The sequence below is a fragment of the Rhamphochromis longiceps genome, linkage group LG19, assembly GCF_057381845.1.
Source record: "Rhamphochromis longiceps isolate RC_006_pf linkage group LG19, R_longiceps_female_GT1.1, whole genome shotgun sequence".
NCBI classification, from domain to species: domain Eukaryota; kingdom Metazoa; phylum Chordata; class Actinopteri; order Cichliformes; family Cichlidae; genus Rhamphochromis; species Rhamphochromis longiceps.
The window spans coordinates 26550601-26571345 of record NC_140575.1 but is presented as its reverse complement, the minus strand read 5'-3'; the positions used below and the strand labels follow the sequence as shown (position 1 = coordinate 26571345).

Below are 20745 nucleotides of genomic sequence, written 5' to 3'. Positions count from 1 at the left end.
ACAATCTTCCCAGGAGTGGACACCCCATCCCATCCTTTCCCATGTTTGAAACTAAACATAGTATTTCCGTACAAACACCTCACACCAGCTGTCAAAAAGGTGGGTGGAGGGGCGATTGTCCAGAGCTCTTTTGTAGCCAAAGAACTTGGGCACGTTGCAGTCATGGAGTTGACCATGAACTCCTCTGTATACAGGTCAAAGATCTCGAGCAGCAAATCTACCACAGAATGGCTGAAAAAAAAGAACCAAGTTGTTGCAATGGCCCCTTTTTCAAAGCCTAGACCTCAACCTGATTGAAATCCTGTGGTGGGACCCTAAGAGACCTGTGCATAAATGAATGTCTGCAAACTTCAATGAAGCGAAACGAAGCTCTAAAGAAGATTGGGTAACAATTCTTCCGCAATGTGAAATCACGATAACGTCATAAAGAAAACAATTACTTTATGTTATTTCTGGTAAAAGCAATTCTCTAGACTACTGATTCATGGGGAGTATTCAGTTTTTCACCAGACTGCAGAGGGTCCTATCAAAACTTTCATATGACTGTAAATGGCCAGTGGTTGCCAAGATATCTTACTCTGCAATAAAAATGCAATACAAACAAACTGACAGAAGGACAGAGAGCCAGGCTGAAAAACAAATAGGCCAACACTGAGAAAAGGGCATAATAACTAATAACAGTGTTTAGTTGTCTTTAGAATATCAAATAAAATATCATCACAGACTGCATTTAACAGATAAAAGTTGCCCACAGGTTTTTACAAAAGTGTTTTAAGAATTTAATTTTCAGCATTTTGGCTTTAACAATCTTAGTTTTTCAAATTCAGACTAAATTCAGACAAAAGGCTAATATTACTGAGAAATCAGCTGAGGCTGGCTAAATGACAAATTATAACAAATTATATATATTTTTTAAATGGCTCAAATAATCCTGAGTAGAAATCTGAAGAAGAATTCTGAAACACTAAAGATGGTGGCTGTCCTGCCCCTTTTTCCACAAAGCTAATCAACAACCAAAATGGCAAACATAAAATGCATCAATCATACTGTTGCACTGACATGCACGCAGAGGAAGTTTAAAATCATTTCAGAAACCAGAATAGTAGGAGCATAACTTGAGGGGGAAAGAATATAATAAGAATTCTATAAATGCAGACCACTGAAATTACACCCAAGCCTGGTTCTGCCAGACTTTCCTTCTGTTAAAAAGGACTTTTTCATTCCCACTTTTGCCAAAGCTTTTGCTCATAGGCAGCCATCTGATTATTGGGGCTTTCTCTGTTCTCTTTTTGTAGGGTCTTTACATTACAATACAAAGTGGCTTGAGGCAACTGTTGTTGTGATTTGACGTGATAAATAAAACTGAATTAACAACATACTACTTATAGATATCTATGGGTTAATGCCTTGCAAGCCTCATTTCGAGGAATGGCAGCTTTTGGCACTTTTCAGCCCTGGACTTGACCCTTGAATTTCACTCATGAAAGAAGCAATCTCCAAATGTCTGTGTTTACTTTACACTTGGTGGTTTTATTATCTTCTTCAAGGATGTGCAGATTATTTGAACTTAGTTAGAAGTTACCAACTGTCTGCATATGGCTCGGGTTATGCTGTTCTCATCTTCAAAAAAAAAAAAACCCCGAAAAACTGTCTCTTAGGTCATTTTACAAACATGATATCGCTGCACTGATTAAGATTGCCATTCCATTTCAAAAGCTAACCTGTGCTCTGTGCTGGTGAAATGCTGGATACATGAGGTTAATACGGAGACTGTAATACATAACACATAGCCAGGTTCCATTACCTTATGTCAGTAAACAGGGAAACATTTATTACATTTCAAACAGTTGCCAGTTTTACCTGTAGCTCATAGCAACAGCGAGGCTTTCCTGGTCATAAAGGCAAATTATTTCATTCTTACTTCACGAGGCAGGGTAGAAACAGATGTAGGCTTACTCATTGGGATGTCTGCATTCTTAGTGCTTGGCCTTTATTGAAAATATGTATTGGTTTAGTGAAGGCTAAAGTTCAGGGCAGACTGGGGTTAACTACCCTTCCCCGACAGCACAGATGAAAAAGTGATGCGCACAGTGGGAGGTTACTGTGTGTCAGTCTGCCAGCTAACACTGGCTCATTGGGAACCCGGCACGCTCCATTTAACTTCACAGGGCATCCATATAGTGCGTGCTCCCCCTCACACAAACACACACACGTCGAGACTCTTGCTCCCCCTGCCTCTCCTGCATGGCTTTGCTGGGTTCCCTGCCTCCCATACCCTTCCAGGAAAGCCAGAGTCACTCTGCCTCATTAGGGTAATTGAGACAGGTCCTCCCGGGACTAAAGAGCTGCTGAATTGCTACCCACTCGCGCATTTAAAAGACCACTTAATCAAGACCTTCTGTGTATGGTTTTATTCTCTTTCTTTCCCAGCACTCCCCTTCTTTTTCTCGTCATACTTTTCTTTCATTCTCTTTTTTCTTTCCTCGTTTCTGTCAGGTCTCTCAAACAGTGAGACGTCTGTGTGCTGCTAATTGCCAGCAAGGAAATGATCTAGGGAGTTTCCTTCCCTACTACTATGCAGTCCCTTGATACTGAGAAAGCATCTGGTCCGTGGAAGTGTGAATGGGTGACAGCAAAGAAAAAAAAATTGCTGACCTGTGGATGCTGTGAAGGAATAAAGGAGGGAGCGGGGGGGTTGACAATGAGTGAGGAAGGAGAGGAAAATCCACCACCTCAGCAATTCTGGAGGCCGAGCTGCTACGAGCTGACAAAGACACCCAGATTGTGGCCAGAGGTTGTCTCAGCGAGGCGAGGTGTGCCAGAGCACTCGCCATGTAACAAGTCAGATTTAGCAATACTGCTGGGTCAGGTCAGACTCAGACTGAAGTAAGAGTCACGGCTGCCACCGCGCTGCTGTCCTCTTCCATTGCTCATCCATCTGAACACAAATTACCGAACCTTCCCACTTTCGCTAAGAAATATAGACTGGAGTGTGTTTTGTGAGGATGTGTGGTTGCACTTTAGTTACACACACACACATAATCAGAATAAAATTGACAACCCGAAAGACGCCCGAGGACGGCTGAATGCTCAGTGTGTATTTTCTCTCAAGATTTGCTTACAATATTGTAGCCCAGGTAGATGAGGACAAAACAGATATGGTGTTTATCTGCTCCCAGGAAAAAAATGACAATGACAACAACTTATATAGCACAAAACAGAGGAGGGGGTGGGGAGGGTGTCACCACAGAGACCCTTCTCCTTAATCATGCCCTATTTCTTCCTCTATTTCTGCCTTTCTCGGTTACCTTTTTTACTACACCTCTCTTTTTCTTCTCATTTTTCTTCTTTACCCAGCTTCTGCTCCCTCCATTCCCTCTTATCAGTGACAGGCTGGAAACAGAAGCGAGATAAGGAGACGCCAAAGCCAATACAAGGTGCGGTGGTCGAACACCCGGGGAGATTAGTCATTGACATGTTTGTCAGTTAACAATGGCATACGTGCAGCTCAAACTGGTAAACGGGCACAGAAACAATGAGATGAATTTCTCCTCATAATGCATTATATGCCTCGCAACTTTAACAGCCAGATCCTGGCGCATAGTGTTCGTTCCCTGAGGTATGGTGGGACAGATTACTAAAACGGAGCTGCCACTGCATACCTTAATCAGTTCCTGTCACTCACTCACTCAGACAGACACACAAGTTACATTTACACGCATACATGAATTCAGCTGCATCTGCTTCTGATCTAAATAACAGAGCCCTTAACAGTCGAGTGAACCAACAGTTCTTTGTGCACTTATTTCCTTTGAGTATGTCAGTATTACTGATTGTCTGCTGTGGTGCTCGACGCTGTACGGATATAGCATAAGTTAAACATCATGCCCAAAATATTTTCGGAGAAAAAAGGTAAGCGGTATTTTCAAGGAATGATGATTTCATGCAGACTGCCTCTTTGAAAGTTAATGCACATGCAGCTGGAAATATCGCCAATTTGAGGCAATAGTTCAAATAGCGTGGAGAAGACATTAAGTTTTAACCCCCCACTCCCATCTCATCCTCCTGTTGAAAGAAGTCTTCTTCTATTTGTATTACTGTATGATTAAGGTACAGAGTTTTTTTCATGAATAAAATGTGAAATTTCTCTGTGGTCATTTAAAAAAAAAAATCAAGATTTTAAAAGAAACTATTTTTGCTTTTGTGTCTTAATACACTATAAATGTTTTCTCCTACTAGGGAACATTGTAAAAAAAAATTGTAGCATTAAAAATTCTCAAGACTGAATAAATATTTTGACCCTTGAATTTTGCCATGACTTTGCATGCACCGTACACTCCAGGTCAATGATGTGAATTGGTTGCACCCCAGAGCTATTCTTTCTAACAGTCCACAGTCAAAGAACGCCACACTATGCTGCCTTTGATTGCAATTTTCAGTCCACAGGAATCAAGAGAAGCGATATTAGGCTTCAGAGCTTTCCTGTCAACAAAGAAAAGGAGAAAAGAGTGCGAACAATGTTTGTGGACAATAACAACTTCCGAAAGACCTAAGGCATTTCTCCCCTTATGCATTTCAAAAATGAAAAACATGTCCTATATTATTATAGGGCATTAAGTTTTTCAGATTAGCAAATATAAAAATAAATCTGCTAATTAGAAAATATAAAAATACATTTACTAATTAGACTTTCTTTTATTTTTTTGCGTAAACCATGTGAGATACCCATTAGAGAATTTCTGAATTTTTGAACGTGTGTGGAGCACAACTTTAATGACTCTGCAAACAATATTTAAAAATTGTTATGATTTGGCACCACAGTTTCATGACGGATGGATAATGTTGGATAAACTGTGTGCTAAATTCCTAAATTAAGTCTCCTCTGAGACTGACAGAGATGTATTCTCGCGTGTTTTAAATACAAATAACTGCTGCTACTTTGTCTTCTACAATTAAAGCCAGAATGTTCTGCACCACTTCTGCAGTAATGCGTGCAACGGTTTGTTGAACCCCATTTAGCTTACATTCACTGCCTTTCCCCACTTTTCTACAGTAATCCTACATTTTGGCTGCTAAGCGGTATCTTCATAGATAAAATTACTGCCCAAAGCTCACAGGAAAATTGCTCCTGTTTGACATAAAAAGCCCAACATTTGTTGAAGTTCACCATGACTAAATATATAATGCTGTTTTCAAATGTATGTCTTTTACCATGTCAGAGCTCAAGATGCTCTAATTTCCATTTTGTGATCCCCACAATATTGGTTGAACTTGAGTATGAATATGAATCTCCAAATCATGATCTACAAATTGCAAGAACATGAATTTTGTTTAATGAGCATTCTGACTAGAGTTTAAATTGATCAAACTCTGAAATATCTAAGGAATTAAAAGCTCTGGTCTCTGATTAACAGTTGATGAACATGTTATTGACTTTACCGCTGTTGAAGTCAACAAATAATATTTTTTTCATATAAAAGCGCAAAATGTGTTCCAAATGCAGGGTGCTATGCAACCTGCTTTCAGTCCCACTGGCACAGTGGGTATAAAATTAAGCCTATGTCTCCACACGTGTGACAGAATGGGTCATTCTAAAGAGCTCAATTAATTCAAGCTCGGTATTGTAATAGGAGGCCACCATTTGAATAAATCCATTTGTGAAATCTTTGCCCTCCTATATATTCCACAATCAACTGTAACTGCCATTAATGCAAAGTGGAAGGAGGCTTGGAACCACAGCAACTCAGCCATGAAGACTGCATAAAGTAACAGAGCAGGGTCGCTGAGTCCTGAGGCGCATGGTGCATAAAGTTTCATGGGGAGCAGCTTCTGTAGGTGTCATGTGCAGGTGGCCCAGTGCTTTTTTCCCCCCATATATTGTATTTGCAAAGAAGCTTTTTAAGGTATGAAGACTTGTAGGATATACTATGTTTTATGCACACTTTACTAAAGTGTGCTTGTGGGTTTCAGTTGTCACTTCCAGAAAAAAGTCCACAAAAGACAAAGGGTAAAGCCATCTTCTTGCACTTGCCAATTTAAATGGCAGTTAAATCAAGAGAATGGCCACGAGTCCTCTACTCCCTTAAAACGCTGCCATTTAGAATTATTTCTGCTTTAAGGCAGTGAAGGCTAGATCAGAGCATATAGAAGCATATAGTAAATCCAAATCTTGTGTAATACTGTCCTTAAAACTATGAGGGAAAACAAAGGGCCTTTACATTACAGCACTGGCGATTGTGTCCCTCGGTTCCGCAAAGTTTCTGTTTTTCTCCCAGACAACTCCCGCTGGCTCAATTAACTATTGATCAGATTTGTGGAACCGAATGTAAATAATTAACAGAAGTGGAGATAGCATCTGCAGCCCTGTAAACAACTTCAATACACAGGCCTCTGTTTCTCTGATCAATAGGGCGTGGACAGCATGCACAGCAGCCACTGTGAAGACCTCTGCAAGGTGGCCATGGAAACAGAGAAAATCACATTTTTATCAGACATCGCAGCTGCGTCAGCAAAAAAAAAATGAAGAAAAAACCCATCAACACCAAAGCAGTAATCAGGCCCTGGCTGTTTTATTGTAAATACAAGTGTAGGAAAAACATTATCTTCTTGACATTTAGATGTCTAATTAATTTTCTGATAGGTAATAGTTAAATGAATTTTGAAATCACTGCTGTTGAGGCCCCAAAGTGACTTTCGTATACAGGGACTACACTGAGAATGAGGTGGCCCCAGTAAAAATCTGTCATCCTTATAAGCAGCTCTGAGGGAAGAGATCCTGGTTATGCCCAACAAAGCCCATGTAAGAAAAGCTCCAACACTACAGAGAGAAAAGCAGGACGCTCTTTGGGGGAGCAAGTACTATATGGCACTGTTCAGGGGAACTGAGAGAAGGCCTCTAGGTAACCCTATTTGAATATCAATGCCTCCTGTGATCCACATCAAGGGCACTGACAGGGGCACCTCTATCTACAACTACCTCCAGCAGATGTAGGCGTGTGTGTATTCGGATCACTCTGCGCAGTCATCAGCCACCGCATTATTCCAAGGTACTTTGTACAGTGCATTAATCACAGAGACCCTTGAGCGCTTCCATGGATCCAAATATTCCGACCTTGAGGTTACAAGAAAGACATTAGTCCTGATCCATTCAAAGTATTGGAGACAGGGAGGGGAGGAGAGGGAGGAGGCAGAAAAGCTTTCAAGGTAATGAAATTCTGCCATAATTTAAAGGAAAAGACTTGTGGGGACAAGCCAGAGCTAGAGTAAGAAAAAAAATTAAATTGGATTTTTTTTTTCCTTTCCCCCCTTTATTTTAAATTAGGCTTAAGTGCATGTGGGGGGTAGTTTTTCTTTCTCTTTTCTTTTCTTTTTTTTTCAAACAAAAGCATGATAACAGCATTAACGTTGAGAATGAATCGAATCATTTCCAAACCAATTAACCTTTGACAGAATGGATGAGTGGACAGGAATAAGAATGGTGCAGGGGAGAGCGGGAGGAAGAGAGGGGTGGGTTGAACAGAGTGGGCAGCGTGTGTGCAGAAATATGGGCTTGGCAGGAATGGGGCTAACATTTCGAGGTCACTCCTGACTTCAAGCAGGCAGCGAAGGGTCTGAGTGTAAAGGCTATATCTGACTAACACAGACATGCCAGTACTGTTGGCGGTCAGTCTGAATGGGGAAATGTCATATTGTCGTAGACATCGCTACTGGAAGAATGGCGAAGAAAATCAGCACCAAAAAGGAAAGGTGGACACTGAGGAACGGGGAGGACATTGGTCCCTTCAGTCTTACCTTCTTCTCTGTCCTGGCCCGCCTGACTGATTATAGAAGGGGTCTGCAGTTAACCCCACTTATTCTTTATGCTGGCTCACACTCCCTCTCTACCCCAATCTATCTATTTCTATTCCTCCCTTACTGGCTCGCACACAGCTGCAGCCGGTCCATTAAGTTAATTAAAGGCTCCATTTTGAGCTGGAGCCCGCTAGCAAATACGAGTGCCAATCAATAGATCTCTGGCTTATTTTGTGGGAGGGAGGGGTAACGGTGCCGGTGCTGCATTCGGGGACATGATTTGTAGCCTTGGCAGACACACCATGTCCCTCTCTGTCTTGTCCTCTGTCTCTGTCTAATTTGGTAGCCACCCTGCCCGTACCACAATCTCCTTCCCTCACTTCACTGTGATGTCATCTATCACCTCCCTCTCCCGTCTTTACCCCAAGCTATCCATGGCTCTTCCCATCTGTCTAGAAGGAATCACAATCCTATGTTTCCCTAAGAGAGTGCGTGGGCATTTGTTTTAGTCACCATCTGCACAGGGAAGCCAGGTGTGTGGGGTTGCATCTGGTGCTGGAGGCATGGGAGGCTAGGGGGGAAGACAGTAGCAGGGCCGGGATCAATAGGGTGTCCACAGGGATGATGTTAGCTTGGAGACGAGGAAACGAGCAGTGGGCCAAAGGGGAAGAGATTCTCAGTGACTCCAAAGATCACAAAAATGAATTAGAAGTTGATCGAGCCACTCTAAGACATAATCAGAAAGGATTTTTGAAAGTATTTGTAAAAATATTTGCAAAGTGTTTGCAGTATTTGCAATTGTGACATTGTCCACATAAATTTGTCCAAAAGTGCATACATTTCAGGAATAGAAACCAGAAAATTACATAAAACCAGGTTAAAAAACACTGTTCAGTTTTGTTGACACATTAAGCTGAATGCTTTTACAGAGGAAATTTTGGAAATAGCGTTTATCACTTAGAAATCAAACGTGTTATAAATAAGGTGGTGAACAGTATGCAACAAGCCTCTCTGTAAAAACTGTGGGAATATAAATGGGTATAAAACTGGAGAGTTTAGAGTAAGTGGTGCTGAAGTGGACATTTGTGGCTCAGAGTCTGAGAAAAAATACATTTTGAGATGACATCCTTTAGAGATATGTATTGTTAAAATGTATAATTTCACTGGAAACTAAAAAAAATGAATAACAAACATCACTATGAAACATCTCCAGATAATTTCTTGCATTGCATGATTTCTAAATATTTATGTCTAACCATGCAAATAGTAACTTATTAAATATGTACAATCCAGCAATTTTCTTAACTACTTAATTTAGGGTCTCAGGAGAGCTGGAGCCCTTCCCAGCTGACAGGTCACCAGTCAACTGTAGGCAAATTATGCACTGACATTTGTGAACTGAAAAAGCTCAACAGACAAAGCCCAGTAAAATATAATACACATGTGAATTTTGGATTTCTTTAATTTTATAGCCCAAAATTAAACAGTGCATCTAAAAACAATGTTTTTCTCCTTAATATTTTGGCTTACATTTGCATGGCCATACCTCTGAGTCCTGTATAGGACCCAGAGGAAGGACCAAAGAGCTAAACAGCTTTATACTGAGTCATATTGTAAGTCATCTTCTGAAATAAAAGTATCTCCAATGATCCACCATTTTCTCCCAAAATTCATTTTTCCTATTGTCTCGTATCACAGCAAGAGTGGAAGGCCCACAGGCTAAACAACCATCATCAGCTTCACGCGGCGTTCGTCTGCTATGAGTAATGGCTCAGGGCGGCAGGCGGTGTAGCAGTTCAAGATCCACAGACAAGCTCTCTCTCTACTGGATGCCTCCATTCCAACAGTTCCCCTCATTCCTGCAGTCACACCAGCAGCATGGAAGTGGTGCAGCTCATCGGGCTTCTTCCCAGCAGTCATTCGGCAATTCTTTCCCTCCAGGGAGGCAGCCCATGCACATCTTGATGGTTAGCCAGCGTTGTTGGTTGGAGGCCTTTTCCTTCCACCTCCTTCATCTACTCCTCCTTTCTCTTCTCGTCTCTCATTTTTCAGCGAGGATGCATGCTGCTTTTTCCACTTCTCTAATCTAAACTCCCTCTTTCTCTCTTCTCTCTTCTCTCAGTGAAAGCCCAGGGGGGCTTGTTCATATTCTCTCCTCTTATTGTGTTTCATCTCTTTCCTTATGACACAGAACTATCCCCCCAGAGTATCCAGCTTTCAGCCAGGGAGCTGTAGAAAACGCATGGTTAACCCCATTTTATTCTGTCTATTCAAAGGTTCCCTGACAAAGCTCTAGTGCCCACAGCAGATAAGACATCATTGCCAAGGAGCAGAAAGGGAGGTATGGTATGTATTCACCAAAATTAAAGAGAAGGTCATTTTCTGCAAAAGGAGCAGTATTTCCAAGCAAGATGTTGCACCATAATGTGCATCTTAAAAAACAATGGAAAAGCCCACTTGCTGAAGCTTATTTATGAAACAGCTGTTGGGGAAGTGCTTTGCTGCCGTACTTCTGGCTGGGAAAAGTATTTGCTCTTAGATGGGTTACTTTAAGGTTTCTAATGTCTGAATAAAACTTCAGTGGATAATTTTAGCATCATGCTACAGTAACCTTCTGTCAATGATAATCTGAGACATGAAAACTATGAATCATGTAATAGCTAATTTAGGTGCGAGACAGTGGAACAAATGCCATAACCTTACTGCTGGTGCACACGCAGACTGTGTTTCACTTTGCTATTAAATAAGTGAAAAATCACTCGAAAGCAGTAGTTTACTAAATTGACTCCCAAGAACAAGAATACACCGATAATATGTAATACAGCTGTCAAAAAGAGGGGGTCATCAACTATAAGGTATGACACATAAAAATGCAAATAGTTAGATGGTATAAAAAGAGGATGTGCAGGGAGGAAGGCTCCTTTCCACTGCTGTATCTGCAATGACCTCATCTCTCGTGCACCCCACTCTTTTTCCCGTGCTCTTTTTTCATTCTCTGTCTATCTTTCATTTGTATCAAGCGCGCACTCCCACTGCATCTCTCAAGCACATGCACCCTCATCCTCGGTCACCCTAACCACCTCATTTCTCCAGCCCTCCCTCTTCTCCAACTCTCACTCTGTGCGTAATTCAATCATCCCAAGGAGATGGATATCCGTCCCCTAGGAGCGCTTACGCTCTCCATTTCCTAAAGCGCTTGATCAGATTAATTGATTGTCCCCTCCCCATACCCACCACCAGCATCTCTGCGCCCCCTTATACTGGCCAAACTCAGTGTGGTGGCGGAGGACGAGCAGAAATCCGGTTTGCATTGATATTTTTATAAAATGGCTTTTTCCTGCTGCCCCTAAACAGGCCTTGGACAAAAGGGAATAGATAAAGTAGATGGGCTGGGAGAGGGGAGGGGGCTGACAAGCATGATTTAAAAAAAAAAAAAAAAGGAAAATAAAACAACAACCTAGAAGCATACAAGAGAAACACAGAGCTGAACATAAGATCAAGGGACAAGATAAAACAGATAAGCAATCAATGAAATGAAATATACAAGTCTGTTTAGGGGGTTTATAGTACATGTGAGGTGAACGCGTGTGCATGTATCTGAGTGCCACGATGTCTGCCTGTAAGCCTGCAGAGCACAGCGGAGGGTAGAGATGGGGAGTCAAACCAAGCCCCGCAGGGAACGCGGGAAGACCTCAACTCATCCATTATAACTGAGAGCCAAACGGCTGCCATGTCTCCTGATTGCTGAGTCCCTCTGGAGCTCTCTCTCTCTCTCTCTTTGTCTCCCTCTCTCTGTTCCCTCTCTTTCTCTGTCGCTCTCTTTTTGGCACCAGGGATCGCTGTAGATTACACTGCTGTTCCAGGCCTTTGGCTGCTACGTTATGGCAGTGGCCAAATACAAGCACAAACCATACAAGCACTCATGCACACACACACACACACACACACACACACACACACACACACACACACACACAACACGGCACACAAACACAGGGATAGGAACTCGCTCGACACTCTCTTATCTACCTGCCGCACATGTTCCCCATACGTGTAAAGCTTTTACCTGAGCGCCCCATTACAGCTGAGGCTTTTACCTCTGGAGAGCCAAATTACCTTTCAGATACAACCTTCCCTTTTTCAACTTGCCCTTGACATTTGGTTCACTTGCTTTCCCCCTGAACATATAGACTCAACCACACATTATAAAGCCATACATACACCGGCAAGCTACACATACAGTCACAAAGCCACACGTCTCTGTGATCATAATGGATCACCCGTGCCTAATAATTTCCACGCATTTATAAGAAGTTTTGTTCTTCAGTTACCAACCAACTACTCCTTAAAAACCCAATTACACACTTTTTAAAATATGAACATTAATTTATATGAAGACCTGTTAAATTATTTGGTTGGTTTGGAGCCCATTCCCCTGTGAGTGAACGCTATAATCTGCAGTTATGCACAGCAGTGCTCACAATTCCACACTGCCCGCCCAGCGAGATGTGGAGGAGAGTTTTATCTATTGAGTCACTCTTGAAGAAAGCATTTAGTGAGTGAAAGAGACATTCTTTTAGCGGTACTTGAACCGACTAAAAGGAAAGCATGAGTGAATTCTGGTCTGACATTTCACAGTTAACAGTAAAGAAGTTTCCAAAAGTCAAAAACACCAACCTGCTTTATTTCACAACCATGTGTAAAAAGTAAGTTAGAGTCTCCTCTCTGATTTCTAACTGTCAAAGGAGTCACATGCATTGTTGTAGCATAAAAGTACTCTAATTAGCTGGCTAAATAGGGAAAATCCAAGTTCTAATAAAAATGTAAAAACAACAACAACAAACAAACAAACTAAAACAACAAAGAAGAAGAGGTTAAAGGCAAAATCTGAAATATTTTTTTCAAATAAGCTTCATGTTCATGATGAACAATCGCACAAAAATGTCTGATCACAGGAGCAAAACTGGGAGTAGTTATTGTTTTATTCTGGATTTATACACGTAGGAAAACCAGTAGTGGGAATAGCCCCCTCTTCGCTGCCACGTAGCAATGTTTCAGAAACAAAATGTGTTGCCAGTAAGTTATGACATATCTGATTTTCCACCAGAATATTAACTCGTGCAACTGCCTACAGCCCCAGCACCGGGCTACTACACTGTAAGAGGAGAAATGTTAATAACGTGTAGCTGGTGATTCATTGAGAGGCCAGTAACACATGCTGCTCACCCTGCTGCTCAGAAAGACTATGACTATGTACTGTAAGTGGAAATAGGGAAAAAAGGAACTACCTGTCTGCACCTTTACAAGCGAAATGCTGATATTGATGGCAAAGATTTGTTTGGCTGTGCATGAAGCCTGTTTGTCTATTTTGTGGTCAATTTGAGAAGTGAGTGGCGTTGATGTTTGCTGCTTTGCAGAGGTAAATAAGCATAAAAAAATCTTTGTAGGGGGCTTGAACTGCTGACCTGAATGCACACACTAATCAGGTGACAGTAAAAGCAGATATGTACAGCATACACATATATGCTCACAGTCTGTATACATGGGCACACAAGCTAAATAAACATACCAGTCATTTTTCTTTGCGAAAGGCTCTCTCTGTTACTTACCTTCCCCAGACTTTTTATTTGCTAGGGGGCTGTGTTTTCAGACCGGGATTGATCCTGAGCTGTCGTCTTGAACCCCTGCCCCGAGGGCAGCTCAGTGCAAACACGCAGCAACCCCTCTCCACTTACTCCGATCATAGCTGCACTTTTTGTTACAGTATACCCACACATACAGTGCAACATGGGCTGCCTCCAGTAAACAAGAGGCTGGCTAAAATGAGTCATATTCAGCAGGTTTCCCAGACATGGATTAAAGCTAGTCCTGGACTAAAAGATCACTTCAGGAAAGCCAAAACGAATATAACCGCCAAAGATGCTTCAAAGTGCAAGCCCTAAGTGTGAACGAGCACCCAGGAAAACCCTTCTCTTACCGAGGATTTAAAAAATGATGAGGCTGTGTGTAAGTGCTGGGAGGGAGGATCAATAAGCATAACAGCAGCACTGAGTATGACAGCAACAATTACATACACCACATCCCATTTACTGAGTGTTTTTTTCATCGGCAAAACACAAAAGAAATCCATTACTTTTTTTCCAAACACATAGATTCATTTGAACACTTTACATAAATAATTCATTCAAAGGGAGATGCTTTTACAGTGTTTTCACCTGAAGACAGACAGCTAACTAGCAAGAAAGCTCACTCACTCACCCACCCACCTCTCCTTCTCCCTTTGAAGTAGGAAAAAAAGAAAGAGGAAGGGGGCATAATTTTCTTGATTCATTTATCATTGCTTACTATGAATAAATGCCATTAAGCATAGCGGCTGCATGCAGTTGTGAAGTTATGGAATAGCTGGCAGCATAGTGGGAGCTGAAATAAAGCAACATGGTGATTAGAAAAAAAACCCCAAAATGCATCAATTCTACCCACGCTGCAACGGTTCAGAGCAGAGTGTTGAAACACACATATACAATAAACTTGCAAATGCATACACAGTCACTCCCTGAGTTTTTGCTGCGACTGCCCTGAGTTCCTATGGAGTTTGTGATTGATGGATTCTCTGACTGGTGCTGTGGGACAGGTGAAGCCTTTCGAGTGAGCTAATCTACACTGCCTCCTACAGGATAACAGCCCACACTGGGCCCGTGAATATGTGAGAAACTGTCATCTTCACCTCAGCCGAGTCGATAATGATGACGATAAACGGTGTTTGCACAGCACTTATCAAGTCTTCAGATTCAACCGTCACATGTATTTGACAGCAAGGATGGTTTGAAACGTTAGACAGTGCAAAAAAAAAAAAAAAAGACTTTAGTTGTATTTCATTCCAGAATTGAGATTGTTGGGGTTATTATCAAAGGATGGCCTTGCTGAGGTTGTCAATACTTTAATTTGCTGCTATTACCTTTGTATTGCTCCCAAAGGTTATTTAAAGTATCTTTTTTTTCTGACATACAGCGTTACAGCCTTTGCTTCAATACATTAGATTGTGAAAACCACAAGGATAAGTCATCTCTTATCAGAGTGTAGCGTCCCTACCTTCCATGCAATACTGTTCCCTCGGTTTTCATGTTTCACTGCAATCGGAAGCTCCCCACGCTCGTAGTATTTGCGGAATGTGCTTGGTTTGGCAGGGCACTCATGAAAAACCCTGGAAGCTCTGGGACCCACCACCTGGTCAGGCAGAAAAGAGAAAATGGTAATTAAGAGAAAGGAGCAAAATAAAGATTTAAACAGAAGGAGACATGCACAGTGAGTGAGAGTGTTGTTTTATGAAATCAGAATTGACTGTGTTTTCTCCTACAAGAATAGAATCACTCCCACTGCCTTTTCTTTAAAGTAATTCGGGGAGACACATGTGCCTGCTTTTCTGCTCCTCCAAGGAAGGCAAAACACAGAGCGAGTGTGTGCGTTTGTGTGTGTCTGCATTGGCCATGTAGCCAGAGGCACTGCCAGAGGCATTGTTAGGATCATCTTTTCTCTGCCTCCATATTGGATATGTGCTATTACTGTGCCACTGAAAGCCAATGGGACTCCTAACACATCAGCCAGAGTGTCTGCCACTATTGCTGTGGGATCCATTGATGGTGGCGCCACATAAGATATGTAAGTAAATGCAACACCCCTACAAAATAGAGCAAGTAGAGAAAATTATTTTTTAACAATTTCCATGTAGACCTGTGCCGGTGGATGATGATGTCTGGGGACTGACCATGCTTGGTGTGATTGCAGATAGCTGGCCAATCACAGCAACTTTCCCATTAATCCATTCAGTTAAGATTATCATTATTATTATCAGATTAAAATGAAATTTAATATGCCTGACTGTAGTCATTTGTGACAACGGCGTGGACACGCACGGTAACACGCTCACACCTCTGCGATCTTTGATGTGTTCCCCTCATCTCAAAATGAGAGACAACAGCCTTTCTGTCCTGTGTCTTTACAGAGATGCTAGTTTAGCCCAACTACTAAAGTTTGTTCCACCGAATGTGTGTGTTTGAAAGAATAGTAAAGAGTTTTATCACACCAATATAAAAACAGGCTGAATGACTTAGCGGTACTATAGACCTAAAGACAAATAAGCATAAAAAAGCCATGTTTAATATTATGACTTTACATGGTCTTTCGATATTCATCTGTTTATGGTCACTAATTACAATAGACTGAATTGCTGAATAATTCATCTCTGTATGTGAATGGGGCTCTCCTGCTGGTATATCCTCACGTGTTTCTCATCACGCTGAAAGTGGCAAATAATCTCCCCATGGTCTCTCTCTTTCTTTCTCTATTTCTCTCTCTGTCTCTCTCTCTCTCTCTTTCTCTCTCTCACACACACACACACAGGCTGTGTGTGGGTTTTCTTGTGTTTGGGCTACACACTGTGTATTATAGAGGGTGGGTAGTGCTACCATAATGGGTAGAGATTAAAAACATCCCCCTCCCTGGCAACACTAGCACTGGGTACTGGTGATCACACAGGGGGGCGATAAGGCTATGAAGGAAATCGCCCCAGCCCTAGTCCCATGTTACAGTACAACTGGGAAACAAGAAATTGAACTTTTTCATAGCCTATTATTGTTTTCATAGGTGACACATATTTTGGGGACTTCCAAACATCATCTCAGTGATATGAGTGAAGAGACTATTTCAGCTGAAGCAGCTAGATTTTTTAAATCTTACAATAATGATCGCCGTATATGTATGTGTTTGTATGTATCCTGTCTTTCTTTTATTGGATGGGCAAATCTGAACAAAACTAACAAATACTGTTAAACAACATCTGTAGGGTTTAAAAAAAATGTGTTATGATTCCAGATTTTTTGATTTTCATATATATTATGTTCATCTCATTACCTCCCCTGTGAATGGTTCATTTTTTGATTGCATTTGTTTGTTTATAGTTAAGACTAAAATATTACACCTTTGCAACAACACAGTGTAGTGGATGAATGGCAGAAAGCCAGAGTCACTATTTTCCCCATCTGTGTCCCTTGTGTGCATTCCTTGCCATCTGTGTCACACTGCCACATGACTGTCAGATGTGTGGATGTCATTAATCCTCAGATTACCACTCTTGGAGGAGCTGAAATATGCCACAGAGACCCACACAAAAAAAAGTGGGTCTGGGATGCGTTATCTTTGGCAGGACATCCTCAGATGGCTGTCCAACTTGACAGATTTTAAAGAGGATCCGAGCTATTACATGCTACTCAAAGTTTTCATGTTACATCACTCGCTAGTGTTGCCTGTTGGTGACTTGAGTTCAATTTAAATACTAGAAGGGCACTAGGAGAGCGTATCCTTTACCAAGGCCAATGAGTTCACCAAGCTTCACGAATTTCAGCCTGGTAGGTTTTGCATAATCTTGCTGACAGACAATCATCGCGATCGTGGCTCAAGAGTTGGGAGTTTGCCTTGTAATCGGAAGGTTCCCGGTTCGAGCTCCTCCTCAAGTTGTGTCCTTGGGCAAGACACTTCACCCGTTGCCTACTGGTGGTGGTCAGAGGGCCCGATGGCACCAGTGTCCGGCAGCCTCGCCTCTGTCAGTGCGCCCCAGGGCAGCTGTGGCTACAATGTAGCTTGCCATCACCAGTGTGTGAATGTGTGTGTGAATGGGTGGATGACAGGTTGTGTAAAGCGCTTTGGAGTCCTTAGGGACTAGAAAAGTGCTATACAAATACAGGCCATTTACCAAACTGCACCGAAAACATACCTCTGCCTGGCTCTCGCTTCGGAGCAGGACTATAAAAAAATTACAACTCCAAATGTATCTCAGTAAAACTGCCACCAAGGAATGATGCAACGTGGATCAAACTTTAAGCTGCGCGTGCAATACGATGTAGTGGGTGCCAGGATCAATAGACTCTGGAGAAACAAAAAAGAGAAACTACCGTGAGGGACCCCAGGTGAGTGTCGTCGAGCGCTCAGTGCATTTAAACAGCCCTAATGCACCGTGGGATTGCAGCACAGTCATTTCAAATGAATCCGTTTGGAGCATTTGTTTACCATGCCAGGGAATACTGAATAATATTATGCTGATTAATAGGCACAGGTTTGTATACCTGCAGGAAAAAGACAACCCAAACAAAATGTCTGTGACTAACAATGCATGTAAAACACAAGAAAAGGCACTCTGCAGTACCGTTGCTCTACTAGTCTTAAGGAATCCCAGCAAACATGTATACCTATTATCAGGCTGTTATTTTGAGTTTAAACTCAGTTACATTACCATAAATGTTACCTATCGTTTCGAATAATCCCATCAACAGTGCCCTTATAAAGAGACTTTTCCTTTTTATTAGATTCAAAACCAATTAGTCTATAATTGCTTGGATTGCTTTAACTTAGCATTTTCATGAATAGAAAGTGTCAGCTTGCCTCATTAGAATTTTATTTCTGCCTTGTCACATCACATAAGTTAATACAACACTGGGATTGTTGTTTCATTTAGACTCTGAAGCACACACCACTATTATCTGTTTGCCTTCTCTCTCTCTTTTTTGTGTGTTTTCTCATTCTCTTCATTGTTGGAGTTTGTTTTTTTTCCTTTTTTCCAGCTGAGGAAATAGCTGAGGAAATAGGAAGCTGTAAGGCTTGCAAGATCACTGCTGCTCCAGCCTGCAGGAGTGACAAAGCCCTCATATCCAGGTAGCTACGGCGGTGGTTGAGCCACGCTGCACGGGGAGGCTAAAAATAGCTCAGACTGTCCAGCGAGGAGAGAATGAAGCCAGACTGCATTGACTGGCTGAGCAGCTTTTATGGTCAGGAATGATGACGCTGCAGTCAATTCAGTGGCCTGTGTTCATAGCAGAGGTGTTGCAAGCTTCAAAGTCACCTCCCTGTTTTCTCTTCAATTATCATCACCGGCAGACAGTTCACGTCAACATTCATATGCATGTGTGCATATGAATGTTGCCAAACACAGAAGCCCCTTCCCCTTTGTTGCTGATGTAGGCCACCATTCCCAGCAGCTTACAGAGAACTATAAGAGGAATAGCGTTGTGGGGAGATTACCACCTGCTGTCTTCCAGATGTCATTCCTGTTATTTGCCTGCTGCTTTTCTGCCATTTTTCAGAAGTGTTTCTAAAGCTTTTGCATGCTGTGAGGAAACCCACAAAAAATAACTAGCCACTAACTTTGTTTATCTCAATTTGACTCCTAACATATACTCTATGAGGAAAGCTATACAATCCTCACTTAAGCAACTTAAGCAACGTCTATGTGTGAGAAACTCTGTATATCTGCGAAAATGTGTTGATAAATTGTAAATATTAGCCTGGTCTTTTCTTCATTCTGTGATTTAGGTTTATCTTGCAATCAAAGTAAAAATAGTCATATAAGAACAGGATTTGATGTTATAGAAAATGTGAGAAACCTTCTTTGCAAACCTAAAATCATCCCTGTTCTAAAACACTGGCATAAACAGAGAAAAAAAAAAGAAAAGGCAGACAACTGCACAAGAAGATAACCTCCCGCCCTTCTGTAGAGGCCATAAAGAGAGTCTGCAAGACAACAGACTACAGAACAGAGAGAGGTGGTGTAAGGCAATAAGTGTCTGTTTTGTGTGCCCCTGGAGCACATATCAGAGAGTCATAACAAGGCAGTGCTGGTCAGATGAGCTCCAGGCTGTCATTTCTCTCCTTCGTCTTCACTCTGCCTCCAGATCTGTTTCCTCCCTAATGCTGTTGTCCGCTCCAACTACATTCACCGTAAACCTGGCTGCCGTTAGAGCCACCGAGGCAGTAAAGCACAAACACGCGCCCGCACACCACACATGCTGAGTTCCCCACGGGCAAGCCGAGCAGAGGTGTGATTGAACAGCAGCAGGGCCTTGTGCTCCTGTCATTTATAAAGGTGTCATCATGAGAAACAGAGATGCTCCCTCTAACCTTATTAGTATGGTTCTCATAATGTTGACATACAGAGTGAAGTCGAGCACCCAAAAACAGGCAATATAGCAATATATGCGATATTGTATATTGTATAAAAATTATTTCCCAAGACATTTCTAAAATGGAGGTTATTTTGGTTCAGGAGTATTATCATTTTTCCTTATCAAATAATCAGAAAAAACAGGAAAATGCATGGATGCCTGTCAAATAAGCTGACGCACTCATGGGCTTTATTGTACACAAAGCAATCGTGCTTACTGTTGCATCGCCTCTCAAAGGGCCGTTCTGAGCCGAGAAAAATCCCAAAAATGAGAGATAAAGGTGACGCATGAGACAGCTACTGAAAATGCTGGAAAGAACTGGAATAAGAAAAAACAGAAAGACAGAGAAGAATATACGGGATAGAAGCAGGAAGCAGGGGAAGGAGATGGAAGACTTGTGGATATGATAGGAAGAGGGAGACAGGGAGACAATAGGTGTGGCTCATCAATTCTGAGGGTGAGTTCAGCATGGCGGGGCTGCCGCAGCGTGTAGGTGATCCATCATTTTGCCTGGGCCTTCAGCTCCACCGCTCTCTCACATCTCTCCATCTCCAACACCACCTTAAAACTCCCTTGAATTCTTCTGATAGATGTCTGGTGAAGGCTTGTCAATTATTGACAGCTCAGGATTGCCTTTGCTATTGCACTTCTTGGAATTCCTGAAATGTGGCTCATCTCCCATCACCTTTCTGCAATTTGCTGGGGGGAGAAAGGTATTTTGCTGCCTTGCATTTGTATGGGGAAAAAGGTGCCACTGCAACTTGCATCACCTGTTCACTGAAGGGAGTTAGGTAGTTGCTAGCTTTCTCACTTGCTCTTTCTCTCTCTCTGAATTTCCTGAGTGAGAAGTTATTGAAACCTACTTCCATGCACAAGGCCGCTATTCCCGATGGAGGGTGCGGGGTAAGTGAGTCACAGAGGATGGAACAGAAAGGCAGAGGCTCTCCTGATAAGGTCAGCTTGCACA

The 20745-nt window shown here is 42.0% G+C and overlaps 1 protein-coding gene across 2 annotated transcripts in view; it reads right to left on the bottom strand.

Annotated features, from left to right (window-relative positions):
- Positions 1-20745, bottom strand: part of pacrg (PARK2 co-regulated) — a 150971-nt gene that overhangs the window by 112331 nt on the left and 17895 nt on the right. For both annotated transcript variants that reach the window (XM_085391872.1, XM_085391873.1), the window contains exon 2: positions 14881-15015. In XM_085391872.1, the coding sequence (XP_085247998.1) occupies positions 14881-15015 (135 nt within the window). The remainder of the gene's footprint in view (positions 1-14880; positions 15016-20745) is intronic.